This window comes from Scyliorhinus torazame, chromosome 14 (assembly GCF_047496885.1).
Source record: "Scyliorhinus torazame isolate Kashiwa2021f chromosome 14, sScyTor2.1, whole genome shotgun sequence".
Lineage (NCBI taxonomy): Eukaryota > Metazoa > Chordata > Chondrichthyes > Carcharhiniformes > Scyliorhinidae > Scyliorhinus > Scyliorhinus torazame.
The window spans coordinates 216,009,466-216,030,281 of record NC_092720.1 but is presented as its reverse complement, the minus strand read 5'-3'; the positions used below and the strand labels follow the sequence as shown (position 1 = coordinate 216,030,281).

Genomic DNA, 20,816 nt, shown 5'->3' with positions numbered 1-20,816 from the left:
CTATCCCTCTATCTCCACTCCTTCACTGTCTCTATCCCTCTATCTCCACCCCTTCACAGTCTCTATCCCTCTATCTCCTCTCCTTCACTGTCTCTATCTGTCCATCTCCACTCCTTCACTGTCTCTATCTGTCCATCTCCACTCCTTCACTGTCTCTATCCCTCTATCTCCACCCCTTCACTGTCTCTATCCCTCTATCTCCACTCCTTCACTGTCTCTGTCCCTCTATCTCCACTCCTTCACTGTCTCTGTCCCTCTATCTCCACCCCTTCACTGTCTCTATCCCTCTATCTCCACTCCTTCACTGTCTCTATCCCTCTATCTCCACTCCTTGACTGTCTCTGTCCCTCTATCTCCACTCCTTCACTGTCTCTATCCCTCTATCTCCACTCCTTCACTGTCTCTAACCCTCCTCTATCCGCACTCCTTCACTCTCTCTGTTCCTCTATCTCCACTAACTTACTGTCTCTATCCCTCTATCTCCACTCCTTCACTGTCTGTATCCCTCTATTTCCACTCCTTCACTGTCTCTATCCCTCTATCTCCACTCCTTCACTGTCTCTGTCCCTCTATCTCCACCCCTTCACTGTCTCTATCCCTCTATCTCCACTCCTTCACTGTCTCTATCCCTCTATCTCCACTCCTTCACTGTCTCTGTCCCTCTATCTCCACCCCTTCACTGTCTCTATCCCTCTATCTCCACTCCTTCACTGTCTCTATCCCTCTATCTCCAATCCTTCACTGTCTCTATCCCTCTATCTCCATTCCTTCACTGTCTCTATCCCTCTATCTCCACTCCTTCACTGTCTCTATCCCTCTATCTCCACCCCTTCACTGTCTCTATCCCTCTATCTCCACTCCTTCACTGTCTCTATCCCTCTATCTCCACTCCTTCACTGTCTCTATCCCACTATCTCCACCCCTTCACTGTCTCTATCCCTCTATCTCCACCCCTTCACTGTCTCTATCCCACTATCTCCAATCCTTCACTGTCTCTATCCCTCTATCTCCACTCCTTCACTGTCTCTATCCCTCTACACCCTTTCACTGTCTCTTTCCCTATATCTCCACTCCTTCACTGTCTCTATCCCTCTACACCCTTTCACTGTCTCTATCCCTCTATCTCCACTCCTTCACTGTCTCTATCCCTCTACACCCTTTCACTGTCTCTATCCCTCTATCTCCACTCCTTCACTGTCTCTATCCCTCTATCTCCACTCCTTCACTGTCTCTATCCCTCTATCTCCACCCCTTCACAGTCTCTATCCCTCTATCTTCACTCCTTCACTGTTTCTATCCCTCTATCTCCACTCCTTCACTGTCCCTATCCCTATAACTCCACCCCTTCACTGTCTCTTTCCCTCTATCTCCACTCCTTCACTGTCTCTATCCCTCTATCTCCACTCCTTCACTGTCTCTATCCCTCTATCTCCACCCCTTCACAGTCTCTATCCCTCTATCTCCTCTCCTTCACTGTCTCTATCTGTCCATCTCCACTCCTTCACTGTCTCTATCTGTCCATCTCCTCTCCTTCACTGTCTCTATCCCTCTATCTCCACCCCTTCACTGTCTCTATCCCTCTATCTCCACTCCTTCACTGTCTCTGTCCCTCTATCTCCACTCCTTCACTGTCTCTGTCCCTCTATCTCCACCCCTTCACTGTCTCTATCCCTCTATCTCCACTCTTTCACTGTCTCTATCCCTCTATCTCCACTCCTTGACTGTCTCTGTCCCTCTATCTCCACTCCTTCACTGTCTCTATCCCTCTATCTCCACTCCTTCACTGTCTCTAACCCTCCTCTATCCGCACTCCTTCACTCTCTCTGTTCCTCTATCTCCACTAACTTACTGTCTCTATCCCTCTATCTCCACTCCTTCACTGTCTGTATCCCTCTATTTCCACTCCTTCACTGTCTCTATCCCTCTATCTCCACTCCTTCACTGTCTCTGTTGCTCTATCTCCACCCCTTCACTGTCTCTATCCCTCTATCTCCACTCCTTCACGGTCTCTGTCCCTCTATCTCCACCCCTTCACTGTCTCCATCCCTCTATCTCCACTCCTTCACTGTCTCTATCCCTCTATCTCCACTCCTTGACTGTCTCTGTCCCTCTATCTCCACTCCTTCACTGTCTCTATCCCTCTATCTCCACTAACTTACTGTCTTTATCCCTCTATCTCCACTCCTTCACTGTCTCTATACCTCTATCTCCACTCCTTCACTGTCCCTATCCCTCTGTCTCCACTCCTTCACAGTCCCTATCCCTATAACTCCACTCCTTGACTGTCTCTACCCTTCTCTCCACCCCTTCACTTTCTCTATCCCTCTATCCCCATTCCTTTACTGTCTCTCTCCCTCTATCCCCACTCCTTCACTGTCTCTATCCCTCTATCCCCCCTCCTTCACTGTCCCTATCCCTCTCTCCACTCCTTCACTGTCTCTATTACCCCATCCCCTCTCCTTTGCTGCCACCATCCCTCTCTCTCCCCTCCTTGACTGCCTCTACCCCTCTTTCTCCAATTCTTCAGCATGCCTTGTTTTCCCTAAAAGTTAGAGTACACAATTAAGGGGCAATTTAGCGTGGCCAGTCCACCTTCCCTGCACATCTTTGGGTTGTGGGGGCGAATCCCACGCAGACATGGGGGAGAATGTGCAAACTCCACACGGACAGTGACCCAGGGCCGGGATCGAACCTGGGACCTCGGCGCCGTGAGGCAGCAGGGCTAACCACTGCGCCACCGTGCTGCCCTCGCGTGCCTTTCCACTCTGTCTCTGTGGGGTACGTCATGTACTCCCCTGGTAATGAGGATAGGTGATTGGTGTGATAGGTAATTATACTGTGAATATTTATACTCTGTGAACATGCACACTGGGGAGTGAATACTTGATTACTTTCATCAAAGAGCTAATTTCTTGGCTCGAACAACTTAGAAAACAATTTTGTGCAATTAGTATGTCATGTTACTGACAGTATCACATTCAGGAAAGACATGTTGCAGCCCCGAGGTTGGTGTGGGTGGCTTGCACTGTAAAAGTAGTGTATGGACGAACCATTCAGGTTAAAATCATGAAAATAAGGGAAAATCACATGGCAGTGTTTCAGAATCAGACAGACATTCAGCAGGTCAGAGGGAAGTATTTTGCCTTCAATGGAACAAGCAATATGTTGATAGTACAGTGATGGGAAATTAGCTGGTAACTCCGGTCAGAATAGGCAAGAAGGTTTGTTGTCACATTCCATATTGCCTCACCAATAACACAATGTTCTTCCTTCCCCAGGGCTACAGGAGCGATGTGGCCACAAACAGGCAGGAAGGTGAGTTATTGTATTTGGTCTGTCTCTCTCTGTACTGACTCTTGTCACATTGACCTTGGAAAGAATATTACACAGAGCTCAGATTGGAGAAAAACAACATTGGGTCAGACACTGTCCTTTCCCCCGCTGGGACTGGGTGGGACAGTGGGTCAGACACTGTCCTTTTCCCCTCTGGGACTGGGTGGGACAGTGGGTCAGACACTGTCCTTTCCCCCCTCTGGGGCTGGGTGGGACAGTGGGTCAGACACTGTCCTTTCCCCCTCTGGGACTGGGTGGGACAGTGGGTCAGACACTGTCCTTTCCCCCTCTGGGACTGGGTGGGACAGTGGGTCAGACACTGTCCTTTCCCTCTCTGGGACTGGGTGGGACAGTGGGTCAGACACTGTCCTTTCCCCCTCTGGGACTGGGTGGGGGTCAGACACTGTCCTTTTCCCCTCTGGGACTGCATGGGACAGTGGGTCAGACACTGTCCTTTCCCCCTCTGGCCTGGGTGGGACAGTGGGTCAGACACTGTCCTTTCCCCCTCTGGGATGAGGTAGGAGAGTGCAACAGGCACTGTTCTCCCCCCCCCCCCCCCCCCCCCCCCCCGCCGGGGGACTTCCCAGGAACTTTACCACTGGCACAACAATAGGGTTGGTTGTAGCTACGTCGCTGGAAGTGTAACATTGCAAAGAGGTATTAATCGATTTAGTGAACGGACAAACGTGTGGCCAATAGAATCAGGGCTGTTTTATATGAGTCATCCAACTTGGGCCTCACAAAAGCAGAACAGGCGGCTTGCTGAATGATTCGAGTAGCTCAAAGCAGGGGAGGTCCAAGGAACATTATTGCTTTGAAGATACACAAATTATTTTTTTAAATCGCAGAAAATGCTTGAAAAGTCTAATGGAATTTTGGTCTTTATATCTGGAGGGCAGCGATGCAACGGGGTAGAGGTTAGGCTTCAGCTGCACAAGCCCTTGGGTAGGCCTCATTGTGAGGAGGTCTGGGCATCACAGGAAGGGTATGTTGGCCTTGTGTGGAGTGAGCAGTGCAGATTTATCTGGGCTCCATTGGGTAACCTAATGCAGGGGCTTGTTTAGCACAGGGCTAAATCGCTGGCTTTGAAAGCAGACCAAGGCAGGCCAGCAGCATGGTTCAATTCCCGTACCAGCCTCCCCGAACAGGTGCCGGAATGTGGCGACTAGGGGTTTTTCACAATAACTTCAATTGAAGCCTACTTGTGACAAGCAATTTTCATTTCATTTTATTTCCTCCCAAGGAGAGATTGCAAAAACCCGTATTGAACTCCCTATAAATCAGAACACCACGGGTAATTTGAGTGAGGTTGTCAGACTAAGGGGTGCAGTTCGGCGAGATTGGGAGAAACAGTCACAACCCCGTTGGGGAGTCTGGGAAAGGGGGATACTGGTGGGAATTCTCCGGCCATTGCGGTTCACTTTTCCCGCCGTCAGCACCTCCCCCCCCCCCCCCCCCCCCCCCCACCCCCCACACCCGCTGCTCATGGGTTTCCCATCGTCCTGGGGGTAGCTTCAGTGGGAAATCCCAGAGATATAGGCGGCTGGGAGATTGAGAATACAGCCCGCTCTCGAAACATTCGAGTCGGATCTTACACAGTGATGTTCAGAAACACTTCCAGATCAAAAGGATGGTGGAGATTTAGAAGTCTTGTCTGCAAAAGCCAATCGATGCTCAAAGAACAAAGAAATGTACAGCACAGGAACAGGCCCTTCGGCCCTCCAAGCCCGCGCCGACCGTGCTGCCCGTCTGAACTAAAATCTTCTACAATTCCTGGGTCCGATTCATGTATTTGTCAAGATGCCCCTTAAACGTCACCATCGTCCCTACTTCCACCACCTCCTCCGGCAGCGAGTTCCAGGCACCCACTACCCTCTGTGTAAAAAACTTGCCTCGTACATCTCCTCTAAACCTTGCCCCTCGCACCCTAAACCTATGCCCCCTAGTAATTGACCCCTCCACCCTGGGAAAAAGCCTCTGACTATCAACTCTGTCTATGCCCCTCATAATTTTGTATACCTCTATCAGGTCGCCCCTCAACCTCCGTCGTTCCAGTGAGAACAAACCAAGTTTATTCAACCGCTCCTCATAGCTAATGCCCTCCATACCAGGCGACATCCTGGTAAATCTCTTCTGCACCCTCTCTAAAGCCTCCACATCCTTCTGGTAGTGTGGCGACCAGAATTGAACACTATACTCCAAGTGTGGCCTAACTAAGGTTCTATAGAGCTGCAACATAACTTGCCAATTCTTATACTCAATGCCCCGGCCAATGAAGGCAAGCATGGCGTGTGCCTTCTTGACTACCTTCTCCACCTGTGTTGCCCCTTTCAGTGACCTGTGGACCTGTACACCCAGATCTCTCTGACTGTCAATGCTCTTGAGGGTTCTACCATTCCCAGTATATTCCCTACCTTCCAAAATGCATTCCCTCACATTTGTCCAGAAAATTAATTATGAATTTGAAATCCCAGGTGGTTGTATTTTTTAAGTTGCAAAGCTCAGGGATTTGGGTGGGGGATGGTGAGGTAAAGGCAGGAATAGGCACTTAAGTCGTTGGTCAGCCATGTGGTATTTGATGCTGGAACAGCCTCGAGGGGTTGAATGGCCTTTTCCAACTGTTATTTGTTCCCAGCGATGGTGCTGTGCTTCTCCTGTTGCTGGACAGGGCCAGGCGATGCTCCAGTTTCCATGACGATCACTGTCTTTCTCTCATGCAGGGAAACCCAACAATACGACTCCACAGCCGACTCCCTCCCCTCCCTCCAACTGTGAGCCTTCTGCGAACGGTAAGTCTCTTACCAATATTTCAGCTTCTTACAGCTCATGTTGCTGAGAGTTTTCTATAGCCGCGAGGCCTGCTAAAGAGCTAGTGTTGCCCTCTGGGACTGGGTGGGACAGTGGGTCAGACACTGTCCTTTCCCCCTCTGGGACTGGGTGGGACAGTGGGTCAGACACTGTCCTTTCCCCCTCTGGGACTGGGTGGGACAGTGGGTCAGACACTGTCCTTTCCTCCTCTGGGACTGGGTGGGACAGTGGGTCAGACACTGTCCTTTCCCCGTCTGGGACTGGGTGGGACAGTGGGTCAGACACTGTCCTTTCCCCCTCTGGGACTGGGTGGGACAGTGGGTCAGACACTGTCCTTTCCCCCTCTGGGACTGGGTGGGACAGTGGGTCAGACACTGTCCTTTCCCCCTCTGGGGCTGGGTGGGACAGTGGGTCAGACACTGTCCTTTCCCCCTCTGGGGCTGGGTGGGACAGTGGGTCAGACACTGTCCTTTCCCCCTCTGGGGCTGGGTGGGACAGTGGGTCAGACACTGTCCTTTCCCCCTCTGGGACTGGGAGGGACAGTGGGTCAGACACTTTCCTTTCCCCCTCTGGGACTGGGTGTGGGTCAGACACTGTCCTTTCCCCCTCTGGGACTGGGTGGGACAGTGGGTCAGACACTGTCCTTTCCCCCTCTGGGACTGGGTGGGACAGTGGGTCAGATACTGTCCTTCCCCCCTCTGGGACTGGGTGGGACAGTGGGTCAGACACTGTCCTTTCCCCCTCTGGGACTGGGTGGGACAGTGGGTCAGACAATGTCCTTTCCCCCTCTGGGACTGGGTGGGACAGTGGGTCAGACACTATCCTTTCCCCCTCTGGGACTGGGTGGGACAGTGGGTCAGACACTGTCCTTTCCCCCTCTGGGACTGGGTGGGACAGTGGGTCAGACACTGTCCTTTCCCCCTCTGGGACTGGGTGGGACAGTGGGTCAGACACTGTCCTTTCCCCCTCTGGGACTGGGTGGGACAGTGGGTCAGACACTGTCCTTTCTCTCTCTGGGACTGGGTGGGACAGTGGGTCAGACACTGTCCTTTCCCCCTCTGGGACTGGGTGGGACAGTGGGTCAGACACTGTCCTTTCCCCCTCTGGGACAGGGTGGGACAGTGGGTCAGACACTGTCCTTTCTCCCTCTGGGACTGGGTGGGACAGTGGGTCAGACACTGTCCTTTCCCCCTCTGGGACTGGGTGGGACAGTGGGTCAGACACTGTCCTTTCCCCCTCTGGGACTGGGTGGGGGTCAGACACTGTCCTTTCCCCCTCTGGGACTGGGTGGGACAGTGGATCAGACACTGTCCTTTCCCCCTTGGGGACTGGGTGGGACAGTGGGTCAGACACTGTCCTTTCCCCCTCTGGGACTGGGTGGGGGTCAGACACTGTCCTTTCCCCCTCTGGGACTGGGTGGGATTTATTTGTATTGTTCAGTTCAGGAGGTTGGTGTAGTGTGCACAAAGATCACAAAATAGCTTGAACTTGAACAAAGCTATAAATTTATTAACACGCCTAATTTGGATCCAACACGTACTCCTAAATAATACACAGTTGATAATTATCATTTAATCTTCACTCACCTACAACTAATCTCTACACTATTATAAACTGTGATCTGCTCTTACTCACACTATCTTTCCTTCAGTCTGTCTTGAGCCAACGCCTTCACTTCACTCCCCCACAAGGCTTAGCATCAATGTCGTATATCCTTGTAACTCTCATAATAATAATCTTTATTGTCACATGTAAGATTACATTAACACTGCCATGAAGTTACCGTGTGTAGCTCTATCTAGTGGCTAATGTGGACATTTCATTAACCCTTGCAGTTCTTACATTTATGATAATACCACACGTGGGTTACACTGATGTTATCTACTTGTTCCACCATTTCGGAGATGAATCATTCTTGCAGCAATCAATCTCAGGTGGACCTTGACCAGTCTCGTGTGCACTGGTGCCACTCACTGGAGGTCACCGGTAATGCAGCGTGAACCAGAATGATGGGAAGGATTCTCCCAAAATGGGACTATGTCCCCACGCCGGCGTAAAAACGCTGGGGTTTCCCTCTGAATATTCCTGTGTAAAAGTGGAGCCGATTCACTGACCTGCAAGGGTCTAGCAGGGACTCGGAGTGATTCAGGGAGCTTTAGCTGTGGCTACGGGCGGCCGCACCTCCGGTTTTGAGTCCGCGCCCGGAGGCGGCCTCCAGCGGTCGCGGAGGAATCGATCCGCGGAGGCAGATTAAAAATGTAGACCCCTCCGAATCGGCCGGGCGCCTCAAGATCTGACCACGCCGATCTGTCCCCCGGCCGGCTATAAGGCCCCCCCCCACCCGTGTCCGAACCCCGCCTCCCCCGCAGCCGCCTCGCCAGCATCCCGACCGGCAATAGCAGGTTAGTTCCACACCGTCGGGAACTTGGCCGGGTCGGGAGCGGAGGATCGCTGGGCAGGCGTCTGGCTGGCAAAGGGCCCCCCAACCACGCGGAGCACTCCGCGAACGCCCCGATTCTCGGGTCCCGGAGAATCCGCTGACCGGCGCCCGGCCCGGTTTTGGGGTGAAATTGGATTCTCCGCCCCTGTGCTGAACGCGATTTGGGCGCGGGACTGCAGAGTATCCAGCCCGGTCAGTGCACACTCAATCATCATAATTATCACCCACACACAGGCCATTCACAGGCCATTCTCCCTACATTTCCTAAAGGGACTGGTTTAGCACATTGGGCTAAACAGCTGGCTTACAGTGCAGAACAAGGCCGGCAGCGCGGGTTCAATTCCCGTGCCGGCCTCCCCGACCAGGCGCCGGAATGTGGCGACTAGGGGCTTTTCACAGTAACTTCATTGAAGCCGACTTGTGACAATAAGCGATTATTATTGTCTAACTCTCTCTGCAGAACTTTAAAGTCCCACCCTGCAATTATCTCGCTTCCTCTGAAGTGCATCTGCGCTATTTACCTCAAGCACTCCCTCTGGTGGCGGGTTCCTGTGGATGCAGGATGCAGGAGTGGCTCCCTGTTTTGGTGATTCTCTGTTTCCCCATCAGATCGAAACATCATCTTCGTGTCTGAGAGATCAAATCTTTTCATAATCCGAATTCTCTCGCCTCCTCGATCCTCTCTTTCCTACTGAAACGAGCCTCTCAGCTGTTTGCTGCAATTACTCGGGCTGGGGTCTGGCTGATATTGTCCGAGTAACATTGAGAAAAGTTAATATTTCATCCCAAATCCCAACAGATCCACCTCAGTTCATAGTTCCAATGTCGCAGCTTCTGACTATATAAGCGTACGCAATGTACCTTTCCCGACAGGGCAGCACGGTGGCACAGTGGTTAGCACTGCTGCCTCACAGCACCAGGGACACAGATTCAATCCCAGCCTTGGGCCGCTGTCTGTCTAGAGTTTGCACTTTCTCCCCGCGTCTGCGTGGGTTTCCTCTGGTTTCCTCCTGGAATAAATCCACGGAGGCTCAGGTCCCATCACCAGAATTCATTTTATTTACAGACTAACAATCATGGCCATTCAGTCTGCTGGGCATGCAGAGGACCTGTCTCTCCCTGTTATATACAGAAGAGAATCCCTGATTGGGCCACTAATCAGAGAACTCGTATTCCAATTGGCCGATCTCAAAGGCCTGGCAGAAGTCATTACACCTCCTACGGCCTAAAGACGTGCAGGTTAGGTGGATTGGCCATGCTAAATTGCCCCTTAGCGTCCAAAGGTTAGATGGAGTTGCGGGGTTACAGGGATATGGTTGGGTAGTGGGCCTAGGTAGGATGCTCTTTCGCGAGGTCGGTGCAGACCTGATGGGCTGAATGGCCCCCTTCTGCACTGTAGGGATTCTATGAAACGTTATATAGGGACAGTAACTGTACCGATTACACTGGACACATTGAGGTTTGAGTGTGGTCCGGATGTGATGTCAATTCAGTACTTCATTGCTCCTTCCTCCCTGTCTCTGTTTTCTGTCTCCTTCTGTTTTTTCCTCCTTCTCTTTGTCCAAGGTTTTAGTCTGCAATCATACATAGAATTCCTCCAGTGCAGAAGGAGGCCATTCGGCCCACTGAGCCTGCACCGACCCTCTGAAAGAGCGCCCTACCTTGAGCCACTCCCCTACCATAGCCCTCTAATCCCAATAACCTGCACGTCTTTGGACTGTGGGAGGAAACCAGAGCACCCGGAGGAAACCCACGCAGACACGGGGAGAAAGTGCAAACTCCGCACAGACAGTCACCCGAGGCCGGAATTGAACCTGGGACGCTGGCGCTGTGAGGCGGCGGTGCTAACCACGGTGCCAACATACCACCCAATGGGCTGACCATTCTCACCCAGCCCATGCTTTCCAATTTCAGAATGTAATGTCTCATGTCATGCTATTCCGCAATTGGGCAACACATCCTGAACAATCCCGAATGTGCTGATAATTACCCTAACAATCGCTTGAGGATTATCTATCGGCCTTGCAATATGGCTCAGTTACACTTGACTTACCTGTATTCATACAGAGGCATCTGTCCTCTGCAGGCAAAAGGAACATGTCCAGGCAATGCAACCTTTAAACAAAAGGGCAGGGGACAATTCACCGGACACAACAATCAACAGCAACTTACCAACCAATCAGCATTCTATTCTCATGCAGAATTAAGTGTTGCAAATTGGAAGCCGTGATTTATTTGTGTTTCTCGGGCTCTGAAAGGTGAAAGGAGGTGAGGGAATTACCACAACTGTGTAAATGACGTAGGCCGGACCAGTTTTAACAAGTCAAACAAACTGCGAGGGTTTTAAAAATATTCCACAGCAATGTTAAGAGCGCAGTTTTATGGCGGTGTTGAGCCCGGCGCAGATCCATGCACGCCGGTGAAATCAGGAGGGGGATCGGGCAAGGTGAGCACCACCGCCGCCTCCCGAATGGGAGCCTCCAGCATTCCCGACTCTGGGACGGCGCCCCATGGGGGTCTCCATGGGACAGAGCTCAGCTGGAGTGAGGCCCAGGAGACATTGTGCCGTTACGGCCCAGCCACCCCCTCCCATTGTCGGCGCCGTGGTGACGCCCTCAGCGATGCTCGGCAGCGGCTGGCACACGTTCTGGAGAGCCCCGGGAAATGTTTATCACAGACGGAGCCATGCCTTGGACGCCACCGCTCGCGATATTGAGGTCGTGCTTCAGGCTCGCCACTGCGGACCACCCCAGCAGCGTTGGCCTCGGAGCGCACGTACGCTTTGGCACCCGGACATGCACCCACCTGAGTGCCGCTGCCATTCCCTCCTGAATCTCATAGCCGCACCCTAGTGTCTTCATCCAGGATAGTCCTGTCCAGAGGCTCAGCTCCAGGATAGTCCTGTCCAGAGGCTCAGCTCCAGGATAGTCCTGTCCAGAGGCTCAGCTCCAGGATAGTCCTGTCCAGAGGCTCAGCTCCAGGATAGTCCTGTCCAGAGGCTCAGCTCCAGGATAGTCCTGTCCAGAGGCTCAGCTCCAGGATAGTCCTGTCCAGAGGTGCAGCTCCAGGATAGTCCTGTCCAGAGGCTCAGCTCCAGGATAGTCCTGTCCAGAGGCTCAGCTCCAGGATAGTCCTGTCCAGAGGCTCAGCTCCAGGATAGTCCTGTCCAGAGGCTCAGCTCCAAGATAGTCCTGTCCAGAGGCTCAGCTCCAGGATAGTCCTGTCCAGAGGTGCAGCTCCAGGATAGTCCTGTCCAGAGGCTCAGCTCCAGGATAGTCCTGTCCAGAGGTGCAGCTCCAGGATAGTCCTGTCCAGAGGCTCAGCTCCAGGATAGCCCTGTCCAGACGCTCAGCTCCAGGATAGTCCTGTCCAGAGGCTCAGCTCCAGGATAGTCCTGTCCAGAGGCTCAGCTCCAGGATAGTCCTGTCCAGAGGCTCAGCTCCAGGATAGTCCTGTCCAGAGGCTCAGCTCCAGGACAGCCCTGTCCAGAGGCTCAGCTCCAGGATAGCCCTGTCCAGAGGCTCAGCTCCAGGATAGTCCTGTCCAGAGGCTCAGCTCCAGGATAGTCCTGTCCAGAGGCTCAGCTCCAGGATAGCCCTGTCCAGAGGCTCAGCTCCAGGATAGTCCTGTCCAGAGGCTCAGTTCCAGGATAGTCCTGTCCAGAGGCTCAGTTCCAGGATAGTCCTGTCCAGAGGCTCAGCTCCAGGATAGCCCTGTCCAGACGCTCAGCTCCAGGATAGTCCTGTCCAGAGGCTCAGCTCCAGGATAGTCCTGTCCAGAGGTGCAGCTCCAGGATAGTCCTGTCCAGAGGCTCAGCTCCAGGATAGTCCTGTCCAGAGGCTCAGTTCCAGGATAGTCCTGTCCAGACGCTCAGCTCCAGGATAGTCCTGTCCAGAGGCTCAGCTAAGGATAGTCCTGTCCAGAGGCTCAGCTCCAGGATAGTCCTGTCCAGAGGTGCAGCTCCAGGATAGCCCTGTCCAGAGGTGCAGCTCCAGGATAGCCCTGTCCAGAGGTGCAGCTCCAGGATAGTCCTGTCCAGAGGCTCAGCTCCAGGATAGTCCTGTCCAGAGGCTCAGCTCCAGGATAGTCCTGTCCAGAGGCTCAGCTCCAGGATAGTCCTGTCCAGAGGCTCAGCTCCAGGATAGTCCTGTCCAGAGGCTCAGCTCCAGGATAGTCCTGTCCAGAGGCTCAGCTCCAGGATAGTCCTGTCCAGAGGCTCAGCTCCAGGATAGTCCTGTCCAGAGGCTCATCTCCAGGATAGTCCTGTCCAGAGGCTCAGCTCCAGGATAGTCCTGTCCAGAGGCTCAGCTCCAGGATAGTCCTGTCCAGAGGCTCAGCTCCAGGATAGTCCTGTCCAGAGGCTCAGCTCCAGGATAGTCCTGTCCAGACGCTCAGTTCCAGGATAGTCCTGTCCAGAGGCTCAGCTCCAGGATAGTCCTGTCCAGAGGTGCAGCTCCAGGATAGTCCTGTCCAGAGGCTCAGCTCCAGGATAGCCCTGTCCAGACGCTCAGCTCCAGGATAGTCCTGTCCAGAGGCTCAGCTCCAGGATAGTCCTGTCCAGAGGCTCAGCTCCAGGATAGTCCTGTCCAGAGGTGCAGCTCCAGGATAGTCCTGTCCAGAGGCTCAGCTCCAGGATAGTCCTGTCCAGAGGCTCAGCTCCAGGATAGTTCTGTCCAGAGGCTCAGCTCCAGGATAGTCCTGTCCAGAGGCTCAGCTCCAGGATAGTCCTGTCCAGAGGCTCAGCTCCAGGATAGTCCTGTCCAGAGGCTCAGCTCCAGGATAGTCCTGTCCAGAGGCTCAGCTCCAGGATAGTCCTGTCCAGAGGCTCAGCTCCAGGATAGCCCTGTCCAGAGGCTCAGCTCCAGGATAGTCCTGTCCAGAGGCTCAGCTCCAGGATAGTCCTGTCCAGAGGCACAGCTCCAGGATAGCCCTGTCCAGAGGCTCAGCTCCAGGATAGTCCTGTCCAGAGGCTCAGCTCCAGGATAGTCCTGTCCAGAGGCTCAGCTCCAGGATAGTCCTGTCCAGAGGCTCAGCTCCAGGATAGTCCTGTCCAGAGGCTCAGCTCCAGGATAGTCCTGTCCAGAGGCTCAGCTCCAGGATAGCCCTGTCCAGAGGCTCAGCTCCAGGATAGTCCTGTCCAGAGGCTCAGCTCCAGGATAGTCCTGTCCAGAGGCACAGCTCCAGGATAGCCCTGTCCAGAGGCTCAGCTCCAGGATAGTCCTGTCCAGAGGCTCAGTTCCAGGATAGTCCTGTCCAGAGGCTCAGCTCCAGGATAGCCCTGTCCAGACGCTCAGCTCCAGGATAGTCCTGTCCAGAGGCTCAGCTCCAGGATAGTCCTGTCCAGAGGTGCAGCTCCAGGATAGTCCCGTCCAGAGGCTCAGCTCCAGGATAGTCCTGTCCAGAGGCTCAGTTCCAGGATAGTCCTGTCCAGACGCTCAGCTCCAGGATAGTCCTGTCCAGAGGCTCAGCTAAGGATAGTCCTGTCCAGAGGCTCAGCTCCAGGATAGTCCTGTCCAGAGGTGCAGCTCCAGGATAGCCCTGTCCAGAGGTGCAGCTCCAGGATAGCCCTGTCCAGAGGTGCAGCTCCAGGATAGTCCTGTCCAGAGGCTCAGCTCCAGGATAGTCCTGTCCAGAGGCTCAGCTCCAGGATAGTCCTGTCCAGAGGCTCAGCTCCAGGATAGTCCTGTCCAGAGGCTCAGCTCCAGGATAGTCCTGTCCAGAGGCTCAGCTCCAGGATAGTCCTGTCCAGAGGCTCAGCTCCAGGATAGTCCTGTCCAGAGGCTCAGCTCCAGGATAGTCCTGTCCAGAGGCTCAGCTCCAGGATAGTCCTGTCCAGAGGCTCAGCTCCAGGATAGTCCTGTCCAGAGGCTCAGCTCCAGGATAGTCCTGTCCAGAGGCTCAGCTCCAGGATAGTCCTGTCCAGAGGCTCAGCTCCAGGATAGTCCTGTCCAGAGGCTCAGCTCCAGGATAGTCCTGTCCAGAGGCTCAGCTCCAGGATAGTCCTGTCCAGACGCTCAGCTCCAGGATAGCCCTGTCCAGAGGCTCAGCTCCAGGATAGTCCTGTCCAGAGGCTCAGCTCCAGGATAGTCCTGTCCAGAGGCTCAGCTCCAGGATAGTCCTGTCCAGAGGCTCAGCTCCAGGATAGTCCTGTCCAGAGGCTCAGCTCCAGGATAGTCCTGTCCAGAGGCTCAGCTCCAGGATAGTCCTGTCCAGAGGCTCAGCTCCAGGATAGTCCTGTCCAGAGGCTCAGCTCCAGGATAGTCCTGTCCAGAGGCTCAGCTCCAGGATAGTCCTGTCCAGAGGCTAGGCATTTGACCAGGATTCAGCTTTGTCCTGGGATCCGGCAGAATCCGACTGCTGACCACCCCTGGACGCTTCTACCTCCACCTGATGTGCATCAGCGACTGTGTGGTGCTCACCATGTTGTCTACCATGAACAACGCACTTCGGACACTTGTCTGGGTGAAGGGGCAGTGCCTCCCCACTCGCTGTCAGTGACCGCTCTGCCCTCGGCCAAACCCGGTATCTCCAGGGCCCGTTCCTCATAGTGGGCGAGGACTCTGATGCCTGAGACCCGGCCACACATCTGGGCCCTTTCCTGCCTGCTGTGGGCTAACCTCTCCTGCAGCAACCGTGGGAGGGCATGGTGAGCCGACCCTGATGCATCAGAGGGATCTATCCCCCAGGTGGCATGTGTCGGTTCTGTTCCGAGTCTTGGAATTGGTGGCTGCCAGGGTGTGCTGGGGCATGGGTGCGTTACTCTGTTGGGTGTCAGCCGCTGACTTGTTGGAGGGGAGGGGGGGGGGGCAGTGTGGTGGTCAGAGGGGTGGCAGGCGGGACCGGCACCAGGGGCTGGGTGTTCGCGGTCCGGTGGAGGTCATTCGTCTTCTTCCGGCATTAGCCACAGGTCCTCCTCATGACGTTGCCCGAACTGATGGCCCCTGCCACTGCCCCGCAGGCAGAGTTGACGGGCCCTGTGGCTGGTCCGCTGACCCCCCCTCGGGGGTACAGGGTGTCCCGGCCCACCTCCACGGTGTCCACCAGCCTGGCCAACCCAACATGCCCGACGCGTGGAGCAGGTCCACGCGGTGCCGAGGCTGCGAGCTGTGAGGGGTGTGTCCAGTGGGAGCGTTGAGGAGAAACTGCCCTTTGTCCGTGCGGAGCTGCGGCCAGGGTTCCGGGCAAGTCAGCTGACGGGACAGCCAGACCAGCTGTGGAGCCCCGGGGGGATCTTCGGCACTAAGAGTCGCTAAATATAAAAGTGGCATCGCCGGCCCAGGCGTTGGGAAGAACGCAGTACGTCACACTCACTATGGCGCCCCTGTTACATCGTGCCCGAAATCGCAAAACCCCAGTCAATCCTGTCTGAATAGAGAAAAGGTTGGATCAGACAGACTCGTAAAACTCTGAGGAAATCTAACATGTAGCTTGGTTTAATATTATCTCCATTCTTACTTTAAAGAATTCATGTGATAAAATGCTGTAAAATTACTCATTTAATTGATAAACCGTTCCTCCGTACAGATCAACATGGACATGAGAATAACAGGTGTAAATCTGCACTGCCAATTGCACATATCGTAGGTAATTATCATGTTCGGAAATAATAACTGCGTTGTCACTAACACACACTGTCCCAATGTCAGATACCAGCTCCTCCACCACGAACACAGACTGTCCCACTCTCAGACACCAGCTCCTCCATCACTAACACACAGCCTGTCCCACTCTCAGATACCAGCTCCTCCATCACTAACACACACACTGTCCCCACTCTCAGATACCAGCTCCTCCATCACTAACACACAGCCTGTCCCACTCTCAGATACCAGCTCCTCCATCACTAACACACACACTGTCCCACTCTCAGATATCAGCTCCTCCATCACTAACACGCAGCCTGTCCCACTCTCAGATACCAGCTCCTCCTTCACTAACACACACACTGTCCCACTCTCAGATACCAGCTCCTCCATCACTAACACACACTGTCCCATTCTCAGATACCAGCTCCTCCATCACTAACACACAGCCTGTCCCCACTCTCAGATACCAGCTCCTCCACCACTAACACGCAGCCTGTCTCACTCTCAGATACCAGCTCCTCCATCACTAACACACACTGTCCCTCTCTCAGATACCAGCTCCTCCATCACTAACACACACTGTCCCCACTCTCAGATACCAGCTCCTCCATCACTAACACATACTGTCCCACTCTCAGATACCAGCTCCTCCATCACTAACACACACTGTCCCCACTCTCAGATACCAGCTCCTCCATCACTAACACATACTGTCCCACTCTCAGATACCAGCTCCTCCATCACTAACACACACTGTCCCCACTCTCAGATACCAGCTCCTCCATCACTAACACATACTGTCCCACTCTCAGATACCAGCTCCTCCATCACTAACGCACACTGTCCCCACTCTCAGATACCAGCTCCTCCATCACTAACAGAAAGTGTGTCTCACTCTCAGATACCAGCCCCTCCATCACTAACACACAGCCTGTCCCCACTCTCAGATACCAGCCCCTCCATCACTAAGACACAGCCTGTCCCCACTGTCAGATACCAGCTCCTCCATCACTAACACAAAGCCTGTCCCCACTCTTTTGTATCATGAGTTCCCATCTCTATGTGACCCTGCTTCCCTGAGTGAATGCGGTTTACTGTTTAGCTCAGTGAGCTAGACAGCTGGTTTGTTCTAGAACAACGCCAGCAGCGTGGATTCAATTCCCGTACCAGACGCCGGAATGTGGCGACTAGGGGCTTTTCACAGTAACTTCATTCTGGTGGCAATAAACGATTGTTATTATTACTCTCAGCCTTACAACTAAAATTGCTGTAATAGCAACTAGGGTTGATGAGTTTTCCAAACCTCTTCCTGCCTTTGTGGAGAAGGGTTTGTTCCTGAAGTGCCTGTCTCTAACATGGTGAGTGCTGACTGCGCCTGGAGCGCACAGCCGGCAGAACCCGTTCATATCCTCACCCTACTCCATTAATAGGGTCACATTGTGATCATATTCCCAGTATAATCCCACATTAATGGGTTAAATTGCAGGGAATCCAATCGCAGTTTGCGTTATCTCACCTGTCTGGGCGAGAGCCCCAATCCTTGCTCTGGTTTGATTTATTCACCCCTGTCTCCATGGTTACCGACCCTGCTGTCCATGGAATCCATTTGTGTTTTTGATTCTACCCTGGGCTGCGCCACGTTTACTTCCCATTCCTAAATGCCCCTTGAACTGAGTGACTTGCTCGGCTATTTCAGAGGGGCAGGTAAGAGCCAGCCACAAGCTGGGGTCAAACCCATGTTGCACAGAGCATTAACCTGGGCCTCCAGATTACCCGCCTGGCACTATGACCACGATCCCACCATCTGCCCCCTTACCTGACTTCCCCATTCTCTCCTTAATTATTCAATCAAAACCCCTCCTGATTTTTGAAGGTTGCTTCTGAATCTCGCCTTTGCAGTCCCTGCTGTAACGTGGGCAAGTCCAACCTCTCCGTGCAGTCCAAACCAAGGCCTTGTCGTCCAGCCTCCATTGAAAGGGGTCAAGGTTCGGGAGGGGGGAGGAAGGGAGGGAGCGCTGGTCACTGTGAAATACGATGAACGTTGTTTTTCTGACACCCCTGTCTTGTCCACAGGCAAGGCCGACAGCACAGATGTGAGTTGGGAGGATTCCCGGAGCGAGGCCACGCGTGAGCACATGGGCTTCGAGAATGAGTCCATTGTCATCCCCGTGGCTGGCTTTTATTACGTCTACTCGCAGGTGGCTTTCGTAGGGGTGAACTGCAGCAAGGACTCTCTGGTCTTGGAGAGTAAAATCCTCTACAAATCTCCCCGCTATGACATGAATTTACGCCTGGAGCTCATGGAGGTCACCGAGTCCGTCTGCGAGAGTGCCAACGCTCGGCTAAAATGGCACCGCTCTCTGCGCCAGGGGGGCGTCTTTCGCCTTGAGAAGGGAACGCACCTCTCTGTCAAGATCAGCCCCCGAGACAAGGCCGAGATGGAGTCCCACAAGACCTACTTTGGAGCCTTCAAACTCCAGTGACGGACTGTCCACGTGAGGGGGAGGGGGGCCGAGGGAAGGGTGGTGCGAAGCGGCAGGGAAGGGGAGAGCGGGCAGGGCGAGAGGATTGCCTCCTCGGCCTGCACACGAGCCCCAAAGTGACAGAGACGCATTGGGTTGGCAGGGGGAAAAAGGACAATGGATTTGCCCAATTTGCCTGTTCGACGTTTCACCGGGGCTCGTTCAACTGACGAGGGAGGTTCATTGACAGTAAACGAGGGCTCCCCAATAAACAGGACTACAAGGGTGGGTTGGAATGCCTCGACATTTCCACTCCCCCCTTTTTTAAAGGGGAACTGCCTCGGGTTCAGGACAGATCGGCAAGAGTTTTGAGACTGACTGCATCAATGGCATCATGACCCGATCTGGCCAGCGTCCCATCACTGTGCTGATGTTTGATAGTCACCGCCTAAGCATCGGGAATGGGATTTGTACTATCCCAGCCAACCTCACCCGGTACACTTGACCTTGCGTGCAAACCAGCGAATCGAGGAAAGTTCCACAAACTTAGCGCACAAGCAAAAAAAAAGAAAAATCCTTTCATCATCAATGAACAAACTTTTGAAATAATATTCACACAGCACTTTCACTGTAACTGCCGCCTCCTGATGGAGTGAGATCCGCTCTGGCTGAAAATGAGACATCCCGTCGAAGCTTATTGCCTTACACTCAGCAGAAGAGATGCCAGAGTCCCGAATTTCAAAGTGAACAATTTATACTGCGGGAGGAAAGGGCGTAGATGGGTTGGCAGATCCTCTCTCACCAGCCTCAACCAACCAGAGTCACAGAGTCAGAGAGTTTCACAGCACAGAAAGACATTCCATCACGCCTGCACGTGTATAAATAGTTGTGATGGTTTGAAGTTTGGCATTCTTGTGTTTACCCTGATAAGTGCAAGATGAAAAGATTTGACAGCCTGTCCCTTTTCTTCAGCCATGCGCTGATAGCGTTAGAAAAAAGAGACGAGGGAAGGAGGCTCCTGTGGAGACTGAACAGCAGACCACACTGGGCCGAATAGCCTATTTCACTGCGATTCAGTGTGATTGTGCAGTAACTCTCGTGTAGAGGTTGCTGGACATTACTTTGCACGAGGGTGGCGGGAACGGTGGGGGTTGGGGGAAGGGAAGGACGGTAGCACAGGCATTAGGAACCCCTCTTCCCTCATACAGGACCCAACGTCCTCGTGTGAATCTGGGCAGCCTGCGTCAGCAGAGTACTGACCGTCAAGAGGAGGAAGGCAAGGGCCACCAAGGTTGGGCTTGGCCCAAGGTCCTGTGCCACATCCGATGCGGGTGAATGATAAGCTACATTCAACAGGAACCCTGATTGGCAAGAACCTGGACATGGATCCGGTTCTGCCAATACGAACAATAAACAAAGCGGTATTGAAAAATTGTTTGTTCCAGGCGTGGATTAGTTCGATCAGGTCCGATTCTAAGTGAACAACGAAAAAACTAGAAACGGGGAAAGAAATAATCCAAAAGGGAATTGAAAGGAAGATGAATAAACAATTTTTAATTTTAGAATTGGTTTGATTCAGCAATTCGGGGTCATGAGCGCAACGAGAAAGCCAGCCTGACACTGGCAGGATCTCGTCACTGCGGAGTTCATGCATCAGAAGACAGGGAATTCTGGGAGACGGGAATTTCTGTTCGCCGTACCAGGTCAGGGAGGAAGGGGCATGCAGTGTGGGGAGGTTAGATTGTCAATGTATTTATTTATTTTGTGCTGCAGACTGACATATTAGGGAATAGGCCAATCTCCGTGTCACAGGGTGGCGGGTTTAGGAGTGTTGGGACTTCAGGGAAGCGGGGAGGCTTAAGGGGTCGACAACCCATCCGGGATTTGCTCCGGAGCCTCCAGGAATTGAAGGTCGATCGCCAGGGCACTGAGGCGAGCGAAACCCAGGGAGAAAAATGGTCAGAATCTTAAATTATAAACCACGTAGGTGCTTCCTTTCAATAAATTGCTCCAATCACATTGGCTGCTTGGTTTCAGAGATGGGGGAGGGAGTTTGACTGACGTTGGAGACCTGTCAATGGCGGGTGCGGCTCGCTTTCTGATTGGCCGTGGGAAGGTGGGATGTCGTGATGAAGGGCATGCCAGGCAAACAATGGCGAGCGGATGACGGGGGTGATGGTGGCGGGG

General features: G+C 53.4%; 1 protein-coding gene across 1 annotated transcript; it reads left to right on the top strand.

Annotated features, from left to right (window-relative positions):
• Positions 1-3,281: 3,281 nt before the first annotated feature.
• Positions 3,282-18,661, top strand: LOC140389429 (lymphotoxin-alpha-like). Its single transcript, XM_072473572.1, has 4 exons — positions 3,282-3,315; positions 6,054-6,122; positions 16,106-16,165; positions 18,241-18,661. The coding sequence occupies exon 4, from the start codon at positions 18,303-18,305 to the stop codon at positions 18,648-18,650; it is 348 nt and encodes a 115-aa protein (XP_072329673.1). The 5' UTR covers positions 3,282-3,315; positions 6,054-6,122; positions 16,106-16,165; positions 18,241-18,302; the 3' UTR covers positions 18,651-18,661.
• Positions 18,662-20,816: the final 2,155 nt, after the last annotated feature.